The 13,048-nt window shown below is 47.1% G+C and overlaps 1 protein-coding gene across 1 annotated transcript; it reads left to right on the top strand.

Moving 5' to 3' along the window:
- Positions 1 to 3,281: 3,281 nt before the first annotated feature.
- On the top strand, positions 3,282 to 12,837 carry LOC115086133 (myb-related transcription factor, partner of profilin-like). The gene is made up of 2 exons (XM_029592646.1): positions 3,282 to 3,713; positions 10,931 to 12,837. The coding sequence occupies exons 1-2, from the start codon at positions 3,341 to 3,343 to the stop codon at positions 11,668 to 11,670; spliced, it is 1,113 nt and encodes a 370-aa protein (XP_029448506.1). The 5' UTR covers positions 3,282 to 3,340; the 3' UTR covers positions 11,671 to 12,837.
- Positions 12,838 to 13,048: the final 211 nt, after the last annotated feature.

Here is a 13,048-nt window from a genome sequence, read left to right as displayed (position 1 = left end):
ACAGATTAATAAGGCATTTTTAATGTCTAACTATCACTTTGTGTGATAGTTTTTATCTGTATAGCGATTAAAAAATGCTAATCAATAAATAAATAAATAAATTATGTTGGTAAGAGATTGAAATAAAATTAAAATATTTTAAAATGTCACTCATGATGCATGATGGCTGTTGCAGACTACTCATAAATCCATTGTAGGGTGCAGGCTAGTAGGGCCTAGATCTGTATGTCTACTGCCCACCCATGTTAACCTTGGGCCCCCACCCTCAAATTCATTTCTAGCCCTGCTATGGGTGCAACAAGTGTGCAAAAGAATGGATAGCTGTGGCAAGAGCAAGAGGTTGACAAGAAAGTGAGTACCATAGAAGAATGGTATTAAAATCCTCAGGAGTGTTTCAGTAAGTTTGCAAAGTAATGCATGGCTAGGGCACAATGAAAAGTGGGCAGGTACAGTAGGGGAAGGGGATTTGGCAAGAACTTTGAACATAGTTGAAGTAAGAGGAAGCACTCTCAGGGATCAAGACCAGCTTGGAATGGCAGCGGCGGCAGCAGTGGTGCTGGTGTAACCCGGGCACCTTTCCAGATTACCATTAAGCTCTGGTTCAGACCTGTTAGTGCAGTTAGAGAAATATAGTTAGGGAGAGGATCTCCCTAACTATATTTCTCTAACTGCACTAACTAAATAGTGGGCTGCTATTTATATATATATATATATATAAATAGCAGCCCACCCATGGCAGGGCTGTAATGGATATCCCTTGCAGGAAGATTTATAGCAGAGCTCTGCAAAGGGCTCTGGGGGCAGTCTAAGTTGGAAGATAGAGAGGAGGGTTGGATTTTCTACTGAGTTACTTTTTGGGCCTACCTGGAGCCTTGGAAACCCTCTGAGATGACTCCAGGGCAGGTCAGGACTCCACTGCTGTTCTCTGCACTTGAGGTGCAGAGTGGTTGCTCAGGGACTGATTTGGATTTTTGGACTTTTGATTAGTAGGAGGACTGCTGAAGGCCTGGGCCTTTCTCAGACTCAGGGACTGGGGAGCCCTGAGTTGAAGAGGTTCAGGTTTAGGGAAGACCTGCCGCAGAAGTGGAGTGATCCATTGCAGAGGACATCCGCTGTAATCTATTTTGGGGAACAAAGAAGTTATTTTCAAGACCTGGAAAGAAGTGATTTTCTGCCCCTTTTCCTTCCCATCGATGGACCTGAAATTCCATACAGGATTCCTTATACCCGGAATCCTCATCAAATGAAAGGAGAACTGTGAGTAATAAAATCAGCTGAAATACGGGAGGACACCCACCAGGCATCTTCAGTTAACCCTGGGAAGCTAGTGACATTTACTCTCTGTGCTGAGATAAGATTTTTGCTATCTAGAAAGGGTTTCTACCCACCAAAGGGGACCAAATCTGAGGGGTCTACTGCTCCATCTAACCCAGCAGAGCAACTGGATTCCTGGCCCTGATACGAGACCCTTGTGTAGATAGAGGATATAGAATTTGTAACATAAAATAAAGAAAAAGATAGAACTGTGGAGATGAAAACATATCTATTTGTGCTATTCAACCACACTGTTTGCAGGAGAGTATTATTTTTGGACATTAAATCCATTGTCCCTGTGTCTCGTTTGGCACACAGTACACAGCACCAAGTATAAAAATGTTCCTAACACAGGGAATTCAGCGCAGGACGTTATCCACCCTACACTGGGACCTGAGAGGACTCCTGTCTACTTCTACCCAAAAGGGCCTACACCTTGGGAAGGGAAGAGTCAGAGAAGCTAGCCAGGGTCCTTGCGTCATATAGCAGACAAAAACATTTATTTATTTAAAAACTTTTTTATACCGACATTCATTTGCATATAATAGCAGTTTCCATTAAAAACAGGGTTATAACAAACGATTTAGAAAATGAACAATAAGTTACATGAAACAGGGCGGCAAAAGGAACAAGTTGGGAAGGAGGTGGAAGAATATGTGCAAGTCCACCCTTGCTGGACTTGCACACCGGGGTGGGGTTAAACTGGAATAGATTAAAAACTGGAATGGGATGAGCAGAGCAACGCAGCGAGAAGAGTATCTGTAACTTCCCAAAAGGTGTTTGCTAGTTCTTGAGCATGCACAGAGCATACATTTGTTTCATTGGGACCCATATTTGTTTCATTAGCTTCAAAACAAGAACAAAAAAAATGTTTTGAGTTTTTTTTATATTTAATTATTTTTACATTCTGCTTTTTGTACTTTTTTCAGCACTTCAAAATGGATTATATTCAGGTACTGTAGGTTTTTCCCTATCTCCAGAGAGCTTACAATCTAAGGGCCTTATTTACCAATTTCGCATGGTTAACGCATGGGTAACGCATGCATTAGTAAAAGGGGCGTTCCCATGCAAATGTGGCACTTTCCGCATAGCTGCGAATTTTTCGCGCTCTGCAAATTTTTCGCGAATCACAAATACAGTTTCGCAATTCGCGCTGAAATCGCACTTTGGGGAATTAAAACAGCGCACTGCGTGATCTTTTCACAGTCAGCGGAAAAAAATTGTAACCAAATACCGCGTACCGCGATAATGTGACATGTATAAAAGATCACTTCCTGCCCTTCCTCCTTTGAGGGTTTGGAAGGAGTTTTGTAGTGGAGGTAGGTGGTTGGAGTTAGAGTTGGAGATATTATATTGATTACTGAGTGCGGTGCCTAGTTTTCTTCTGTGTTTTCATCTGTTTCCCTTAACCTGTGTCTCTTGTCATATCTGTTTTAGTGAAAGCTGTTCTGTTACTTGTTTGTCCTTATCTGTGTGGAGGAGGAGGAGGCGTGTGGTGGTGGTGATGGAGAGGAGGAGGAGGAGGAGGAGGAGGAGGTGGAGTGTGGTGGTGAGGAGGAGTGCGGTGGTGGTGGTGGTGGTGGTGGTGAGGAGGAGTGTGGTGGTGAGTAGAAGTGTGGTGGAGGATGGAGTGTGACAGGAGTGGGAGGAGAGGACAGAAGAGGGGAGTTGAGAGTAGAGGGAGGAGGAGGGAGAGGGAGAGGGGGAGGGAGGAAGAGGGACCTAGTAGTAGGGGTTTGAGGAGTAGGAGCAGGGATAGGGGTAGTGGGAGAGATAGGCAGGAGGGAAGTGATTGAAGGGTGGGGGTGGGGGAAAGGGTGAGACAGGAAAGAATGGTGGAAGAAGGTAGGGCTAGGCAGCCAGGCCAGAGGGGAAGGGAGCTGGAAGTGCCGAGGCAGGGGGGGGGGGGGGGGGGGGGGAGGAAGGAAGTGGGGAATCAGGTGGGTCAGAGAGTGAGGGTAGGGAAGAGACCCCTCCAGAAGTGGCACCCCAATCAGGCAGCAAGGCAAGGGTGAGGCAGAGTGCTATGTGCTTCAGCCAGGAGGACAACGATCGGCTCATTGAAGGTGTCCTCCGCCATTATGCCCATCTGTTTGGCAACCTGTCAGTGAAGACTTCCAAGGCAGCCAAGGCACAGCTATGGGCCAGCATTGCAGCGGACATCAGGCGGCAGAGTGGGATACCTTGCACCGGGGAGCAAGTGGCCCACCGTTATCAGGACATCAAGGCCCAGCTGAAGGTGAAGATAGCCGAGAGAAATGAGTACCTGCGTGAGACGGGAGGAACGGCCCCTTGCCCAATCTGCTTCACTGACATGGAGAGGCGTCTAATGCAGTGGCTGGGACCAGACGTGTTTGAGGAGTTGGATCCACGTCTTGATACATCCCACCTCGAAGATGGTAAGTTGGCCTGTACCCCCCACCAAGTCCTTTGCTGTCCTGTTCAAGGTTCATACACAATGCTTAAAACTGTTTTGTGTTTAAGTTCACACACAATGTGCCCGAAGATACTCTTATTCCAGAGCCTCCAAAATTGTAAACCATACATCAAACTAAAAAAGGCCACTGGTATACATTTATCAACAATTACAAAATTTAGAACCACAAACAATAGATCAGTACTTGATTAGTAATACATTTGTAGGACCTCTGATCTACGTGAGAATGTTAGGCATACAAACTCATTTGTAGTGTACAGGTCCAAATTTAATTTATTAATCAAAAATGTTATCTTTTTCGAATTTTTTAAAGATTTTTTTAAATGTTATTTGTTTAAAAACATTGCAAGACCCACGCTATTCGCAGTCATTTAGTGCATCACCATCGCACAAGCTTTGAAACCGAGTCAACCTTTCAAAAAATGAAAACCACTCTCTAGATCAGTGGTTCTCAACCTTTCTAATGCCGTGACCCCGCAATACAGTTCCTCATGTTGCGGTGACCCCTCGCCCCGCCCTCGCCCCGTGAGGGTGGGGCGAGGGCGGGGCTTTGGTCATATGGGGGCGGGGTTATGGATGGGGTTGGATTTTAGTGCACACTTATCATTTAATTATGACATTTATAATGTGAATGTAACTCAACTCACCATAGGTTCTCACATGCATGGCACACTGACCCATGATCGTCATGGGGCTAGATGTAAAAGTACAGTTTGTATCCACAGGAACCCCCCTGACCCACAATAATGGATGTAAAGCAGAATTATGACATTCCCCATACAACTCACCCTACAAAAAAGATATTCTGGTTCTAGTGACATCTCAGTAACAGCAACTCAAACTCCTTCTATTTCCAGGCTCAATAGCCCTACTTATGAAAAGACAGCAGTTTACCACCAATGCATGTCCTCTGAGAAAACACAACAAATAAGACCGATACAAACGCTTACATGCTAGCAAAATATCTCATCTCGGTAACAGACACAGAACCGACCTAACATACTCCCAGGATCTGTAGTAATGCACATAAACTAATCCACACACAGTTACACCTGTGTTATGGAATACACTCAAACAGGAGCAACCCTATCTATGAAAAGGCAACACTACAAATATTAAATCAGGTCCTAAAAACCAATACACCTCTTATTAGGAAAACAGAACTAGCAAGCAGCTATAGATCCCCACACAGAAATAATTGTAAAACTATACTAATAAGCAGAATAAATGTTTCAAAACAGCTATGAACATCCAACAATTAAAAACGCATAAAAACTATTAAACATTCTCCAAACACCAATAAAATATTTCAAAAAAGCAGACATCACACAATTAAAATGGCAGTCAAGAAAAATAAACTTAAAAAGCCACCTTTACTTACCCCCTCCAGCAGCTCTCCTACTCCCCTTCCCTGCAGGCCGTGGCACTCACCAGAAGCAGCAGTAGAAGCTAAGCTCTATACTTATGGTCCTCTTCCTTAGTGCCCATGTCTCTCACACACACACACACCATACCAGTCATGCCCCCATGACCAGTTTCTGTCTCTCACACACCAATCATCTCCCAAACAGTCTTTGGCACACACACACCAGTCACCTTCCTGAACAGTTTCTCTCATGCCATACACACACACACACACACACACACACACACACACACAGGCTTCCCACTCCCGTGTTCTACTTACATATACGGGCTTCTCACTCTCATAATCACTTTCTCACACACACACACACACACACACCAGTCACCTTCCTGAACAGTTTCTCTCATGCCATACACACACACACACACACACACACACACAGGCTTCCCACTCCCGTGTTCTACTTACATATATGAGCTTCTCACTCTCATAATCACTTTCTCTGTCTCTCTCTCTCACACACACACCCCCACACACACTCACTCACTCACCAGTCTCTCACTCCCATGCTTGTTCTCTCCACATGCACAGGCTTCTCATTCCCATAATCACTTTCTCTCTGTTACACACACACCAGTCTCTCTCATTTCCATGCTCACTCTCCCCGTGCACAGGCTTCTCATTCCCTGAATCACATTCTCTCATATTCACACACACACACCAGTCTTTTTCTCTCACACACACAAGCAGTCTCTCTCTCTCATGCATGCACACTCACCCTGGTTTCTCACTCCCATGCTTTCTTTCACCCCACAACACCAGGCTTCTTACGCCCATGCTTTCTCACATACCCAGACTTCTCACTTCCATGCTTTTTCTCTCTCTCACACACACACATCAGTCCACCTCCCTGACTAATGTCTCACACTCTCACATACACATCAGTCATCTCCCTGAGCAATCACTTTCATTGTCTCTCACATACACACACACACACATCAGCTCTCTGACCAGTCAATCACACACAGGCTGGCTGGCTGCTTCTCTCTCTTTCTCTCACTCACTTCCTCTTCTCCCCCGAGCACAAATGGGAGCTGCAGCAGCCTCCGCTGGCCAAGAAAGAAGAATCCCATCGGCCGCAGGAGGCTCATGCTGCTGTCTCCTTTCTCCATTACCGGCTGCTTCTTTTGCTCGGAGAGCGATGCTGCAGCCGCTGCTGCTACTTTTTCGCGCGGCGCGGCTCTCTCTCCTTCCCGCGCACCACGATTCACTTCCTGTTTCGGGTCACGGGAGGGGGGGGCAGGCGCAGGAAGAAGAAAAGGCCCAGCTGCGGGTGCAGAGCTTCTTCTAGCGCCGCTGCCGTTCCCGCTGGGCTTGAACGTGCTGACAGCCCGGCGGCAACGGCAGCGGGAGAGACCGGGAGCGCGCGACCCCTGTGCTTTGGGCGTTCGACCCCCGCCGGGGTCGCGACCCATAGGTTGAGAACCGCTGCTCTAGATCTTTAAATCACTCTTATCGGGTTTCCTATTACAACAGTCCCAAAGGTATACTCATCCTTTTGAACGTCCTAAACTTCCCGACACGGCCGTGTTTCGGACCGCCTGGTCCTGCTTCAGGGGCAGCGATTAATCCAAATGAATTTCAGGGTCTCCAAAGATGTCTTTTTCAGGGTTCAATTTCATTTTCTTCAGTTTTGTTTTTTTTATGCGATCGGCGCCATGAAGAAAATGAAATTGAACCCTGAAAAAGACATCTTTGGAGACCCTGAAATTCATTTGGATTAATCGCTGCCCCTGAAGCAGGACCAGGCGGTCCGAAACACGGCCGTGTCGGGAAGTTTAGGACGTTCAAAAGGATGAGTATACCTTTGGGACTGTTGTAATAGGAAACCCGATAAGAGTGATTTAAAGATCTAGAGAGTGGTTTTCATTTTTTGAAAGGTTGACTCGGTTTCAAAGCTTGTGCGATGGTGATGCACTAAATGACTGCGAATAGCGTGGGTCTTGCAATGTTTTTAAACAAATAACATTTAAAAAAATCTTTAAAAAATTCGAAAAAGATAACATTTTTGATTAATAAATTAAATTTGGACCTGTACACTACAAATGAGTTTGTATGCCTAACATTCTCACGTAGATCAGAGGTCCTACAAATGTATTACTAATCAAGTACTGATCTATTGTTTGTGGTTCTAAATTTTGTAATTGTTGATAAATGTATACCAGTGGCCTTTTTTAGTTTGTTGTGTTTAAGTTCCCCATGTGCTCTCCTGAACAGTCTTGACCCTCCCCCCATCCCTCAGGCCACAGACAGAGACTAGCAGTGTGAGGTGTTATTTATTTATTTTAGTGCTTTTCTATACCGACATTCCTGTAAAATATACATATCACATTGGTTTACAATACAAAGCAACTTTCGTTCAAGGCGATTCAAAGAGCAGAGATGATATTAATAGTAACACAAGTGGTATTGTAACAGTAACACGAGTCTTAAAATAAAATAAAATAAAATGTTCTAACATGATAACTCAATGCAAATCTACTTCAAACAGAAGAGAAGGGATCTGGATAAAGGCAATGGAATAATGAGCTAGACTGTAGAGACCGCTTGGATAGTTTACTTGAGAAAGAAAGGTTGCAGGTAAAGGGAGATTAAGGGTCTGGGAAGGCTTGGCTGAATAGCCATGTTTTAAGTTTTTTTTTAAAGCAGCTGGGCAAGGTTCATGTCTGAGGTCCGGGGGTAAGGCATTCCATTGATGGGGTCCAGCCGTCGATATGGCGCATTTTCTTAGGGATGTTTTCGCTTGAGGGGCATATAAGGTATCTTTGTAGGCACTCCTGATTGGTCTAGAGGATGTATGCGGTCTAACTTGAGTAGATGTGTGGAGGGATGTGAGGTTGTTTTTAGCTTTATGAATGATCGTGAGGACTTTGAAGAGGATCCTGAATTTGATCGGTAGCCAATGGAGGCTTTGAAGGGTGGGAGTGATAGGTTCCCTTTTTTTGGTACTGGTGAGGATCCTGGCTGCGGAGTTCTGAACCATTTGAAGGGGTTTTATGGAGTTGGCCAGGAGGCCGAGCAGAAGGGAGTTGCAGTAGTCCAATTTTGACATAATGATGGATTGCAGTACCAGTCTGAAGTCCTGGACGTGAAGTAGTGGTCTTAGGTTTCTGAGGACTTGCAGTTTAAAGAAGCAGTCCTTAGTGGTAGTGTTCACAAACTTCTTTAGGTTGAACTGCTTATCCAGGATTACGCCTAGGTCTCTGACAAAAGGAGAGTAGTTAGTAGTTGTGTTGGTTGAATGGACTGATTGGGGTGATTGGGAAGAGGACGGCAAGCTAGGATTTGTCATGAGATCGTCTTGGGAGATGATTAAGATTTCAGTCTTATTGGTGTTCAAGACCAGGTTTAGGGAGGAAAGAAGGTGGTTAATTGTTTGAAGGCAGTTGTTCCAGTGGTTGAAAGTTTTTTGTGGAGATTCTGTGATCGGGATGAGTATTTGGACGTCATCAGCGTACAGGAAGTGGGATAGTTTAAGCTTTGTAAGAAGGTGGCATAAAGGTAGAAGGTAGATGTTAAAGAGTGTGGGTGAGAGGGAGGATCCTTGGGGGACACCCCGGTCAGAGCGCACGGGGGGGGGGGGGGGGGAGATTCTTTAGCGTTAATCCTGACTTTGGAGCACCTGTTTGACAAGAATGATCTAAACCAACTCAGGGCAGTTCCCTTGATGCCTATGTCTATTAATCTTTCTAAGAGGATCGCATGGTTCACCGTATCAAAAGCAGCAGATAAATCGAGTAGTACAAGTAGATAGGTTTGTCCTTTTTCCATGTTTATAAGGATAGTGTCCGCAAGGGATATAAGGAGAGTTTCTGTGCTCAGTGTCTTATGAAATCCATATTGCGAGGGGGAGAGAATGTTATGTTCTTTCAGGTATTCCGATAGCTGTTTGACTATTTTTTCCATGATTTTAGCAATCATGGGAAGGTTAGCTATTGGGCGGAAGTTGGCTGGGTCTGTTGGAGACGTTAGGTTTTTTTAGAATGGGTTTCAGAATGGCGAGCTTTAATTGGTCTTTTACTATGCCTTGAGATAAGGAGAGGTTGATGATTTCAGAAATTGGCTTTGAAATAGTGTTTGGGATGTTAAAGAGAAGATTGGTTGGAATTGGGTCAGAGGGATGCAAAGCTGGTTTCATTTTTTTGATGAAATTTTCTATCTCCATCGAAGATGTTGGTTCGAAAACTTCGAGTGTTGAGTTTTGTTGAGGCAAGGTAGGCCGGGTGAAGAAGAGTGGCGTTGTAGGGGGCGTGGAGAGTGAAGCGGTAAGGTTGGGTATTTTTCTCTCAAAGTATGTTGATAGTTCTATGGCTTTGTTGAATGCTAAAACGTTACTGAAATGCTACTGAAATGCTACTGAAATGTTACTGAAATGTTACTGAAACGTTTCTGAAATGTTACTGAAATGCTTAGAACTGTTAACTTTTTTACTTCCCCATGTGCTCCCCAGAGTCCAGTTTTGGCCCGCCCCCCCCCCCCCCCATCCCCCATCCCCCAGGCCACAGGCCATTAGGTACAGAGAAACAACATTACTTTATAAGCAGCCTGACATGTTGGTCAATGAAAATGTGTCCCTGTTTTATGCTACTGTAATGCAACAAAACACTAGGGATGTGAATCGTTTTTCGACGATTAAAATTATCGTCCGATAATTTTAATATCGTCTTAAACCGTTATGGAACACAATACAATAGAGATTCTAACGATTTATCGTTATAAATCGTTAGAATCGTGAGCCAGCACACTAAAACCCCCTAAAACCCACCCCCGACCCTTTAAATTAAATCTCCCACCCTCCCAAACCCCCCCCCCAATGACTTAAATAACCTGGGTGTCCAGCGGCGGTCCGGAACGGCAGCGGTCCGGAACGGGCTCCTGCTATTGAATCTTGTTGTCTTCAGCCGGCGCCATTTTCCAAAATGGCGCCGAAAAATGGCGGCGGCCATAGAACAACACGATTCCACGGCAGGAGGTCCTTCCGGACCCCTGCTGGACTTTTGGCAAGTCTTGTGGGGGTCAGGAGGCCCCCCCCAAGCTGGCCAAAAGTTCCTGGAGGTCCAGCGGGGGTCAGGGAACGATTTCCCGCCGCAAATCGTTTCCCGTACGGAAAATGGCGCCGGCAGGAGATCGACTGCAGGAGGTCGTTCAGCGAGGCGCCGGAACCCTTGCTGAACGACCTCCTGCAGTCGATCTCCTGCCGGCGCCATTTTCCGTACGGAAAACGATTCGCGGCGGGAAATCGTTCCCTGACCCCCGCTGGACCTCCAGGAACTTTTGGCCAGCTTGGGGGGGGCCTCCTGACCCCCACAAGACTTGCCAAAAGTCCAGCGGGGGTCCGGAAGGACCTCCTGCTGTGGAATCGTGTTGTTCTATGGCCGCCGCCATTTTTCGGCGCCATTTTGGAAAATGGCGCCGGCTGAAGACAACAAGATTCAATAGCAGGAGCCCGTTCCGGACTGCTGCCGTTCCGGACCGCCGCTGGACACCCAGGTTATTTAAGTCATTTGGGGGGGGGTTCGGGAGGGTGGGAGATTTAATTTAAAGGGTCGGGGGTGGGTTTTAGGAGGTTTTAATGTGCCGGCTCACGATTTAACGATTTTTCACGATATTTACCCCCCCCAAACGGCAACAATACGATTCCCTCCCCCTCCCAGCCGAAATCGATCGTTAAGACGATCGAGGACACGATTCACATCTCTACAAAACACTGTGGTACTGATGCTGTCTATCCTTTTGTCCCCCATTTTCTACAGAGCACTTTGGTCCCAGGCAGCAGATGTCAGATGCCAGCTGGGAAGGCCCAGGCACCAGCCGTGATCCACTTGGGACAAGGCGGCCACCAATGTTCACCATGCCCTTCCATATGGATGCCATGACACAGTGGTCAGATGAGGAGGAGGAGGAAGAGTTGGGCCCCATAACAGCAGCCGAAGGCAGCCCCCTCAACCTGTCAGCTGCCCTTGTCGGTCTGGAGTGGGAGGGCTCCCCCACCGCTCCGCATGCAAGCAGCCCACTCACATTGGAAATAAGTCCTCCCATTCTGCCTACCCCTGTAATGTCACCACACAGCCCTGCACCAGCACCTGTGGCACTAATACCAAATCCACCAGAACCAGAAGCCCCACCACCAGCACCACAACCAGCTACAACAGCCCCACCCTTCCTACCACCCCAGGACCGTATCACAGGCACACAGGTAGACCAATTGCGGGTGGAACTGCATGGCATAAGAAGATCCATAACACAACTAACCCGCCACCTCCAGCCCCACATGGCAACATCCACCCAGACATCCACCAGCATGACTGCAGCGATTGGCACACTTAACACCATAATGCTACAAATCCTACAGCAGATGCTGGACCAGCAGTCGTCATCCTCCACGACATTTACACCCCAAGCCAGTCCCTCAGGGTCCCGAGGCCACAGGGGATGTCCCCCCAAGAAGATGCCACCTCCCACAGGACCTGCACAACATGGCAAAGGGCTCTGAGGGGACGACAAGACACCCAAAACTGGGTAGGTCAGAATCTCCCAAACACCACTGGGATGGCCATCCCGCAGAGTTGCAGTACCATCGAGATGGAAGCAACAGCATCATTGCCTGCTCCACGCAGAGTTGCAGTGCCGTCGAGATGGAAGAGGATGCATCATCCAAAGCAGATGAGGCGCCACCTCCCACCCTCCTGGTCAACTGGCCTATCTGCATCCGCTGCGCCACTCTGCTGTTGCCATCTGCATCCACTGCACCACTCTGCTGTGTGCTGTGGGGTGCTTTCTGTTCTCAAGGGCTGCAAATTCTGCCTGTATGCTGTGGGATGCCTTGTGTGCTCAACGGCTGCTAATGCTGGTTGTGGGGGTGCCTTCTGTGCCTCATGGCTCCAAATGCCACTTGGGATGTCTCATCCTGGGCCTCCTCCTGCTGCCATGCCACTGCTGTCTCTTCCTGGGCCTTCACTGCTGTTGCTATACCGCTGCTGTCTCATCCTGGGCCTTCATTGCTGTTGCCATGCCGCTGCTGTCTCATCCTGGCCCTTCACTGCTGTTGCCATGCTGCTGCTGCTGTCTCATCCTGGGCCTTCACTGCTGTTGCCATGCCGCTGCTGTCTCATCCTGGGCTTTCACTGCTGTTGCCACACCCTTGATGTGTTCCCCTGCTGCCTACATGCTGAACTGTGGGCTACCTTGTCTGCTGCCTGGACTTTCACTCTGCTGGCGGGCCTCTCAGGCACTCCCCTTTCAGTGCACTCTTTCAACATGGACTGCCTGGGGCCCGGACTTTTACTCTGCTGGCGGGCCTCTCAGGCTCTCCCCTTTCACTGCACTCTTTCAACATGGACTGCCTAGGCCCTATGCCTGTCTATACATTGTATACTGTCCAGCAGTAATCTTTGTATTGCAGTATCTGAGCTATTGGGGTGCCACTTCCTCTTTCTCTGTTCCTAGCTAATCATGCTTTGCCAGTACAGATAACACCCACTACCTGCATATGTGTGTGCAGTATGCTCTTTATGTTGGAATGATGTAGCACGGATTTAGACCATTTGGGAGCAATTAGTTATCTAGTACTTGCAGATAATGACTACCTATGAATGTCTAATGTATGGTTAAACTGCTGATCTAATAAATCACAATACCCTGCACAATGTTGTCAGGAATAAATATCCGGTTTAACCTGCCACCTTTTGTGTCCTCTTTATGTTCCTAATGTGCCCTTGGTTTACACCCACCACACCTAGCATGCTGCATCACACGGACCAATGCAGAGCTTCCTAAATGCCCCCTGTCTGAGATTCAGTATAGCAGCATCTGTACCTGCCATTGACATACCTTACAGTTAGGTTCATGTACAAGGAGGGTGCTAAGGGAGA

Source organism: Rhinatrema bivittatum, chromosome 2 (assembly GCF_901001135.1).
Source record: "Rhinatrema bivittatum chromosome 2, aRhiBiv1.1, whole genome shotgun sequence".
NCBI classification, from domain to species: Eukaryota; Metazoa; Chordata; class Amphibia; order Gymnophiona; family Rhinatrematidae; genus Rhinatrema; species Rhinatrema bivittatum.
The sequence above is the reverse complement of the archived record's forward strand: the minus strand, read 5'-3'. Positions and strand labels throughout refer to the sequence as shown.

Bases quoted from the DNA above. Each gene is read 5' to 3' on its own strand.
- LOC115086133 (XM_029592646.1), top strand. From the start codon at position 3,341: ATGTGCTTCAGCCAGGAGGACAACGATCGGCTCATTGAAGGTGTCCTC. The intron at 3,714-10,930 runs GTAAGTTGGCCT...CATTTTCTACAG, and splicing joins TACATCCCACCTCGAAGATG to AGCACTTTGGTCCCAGGCAG.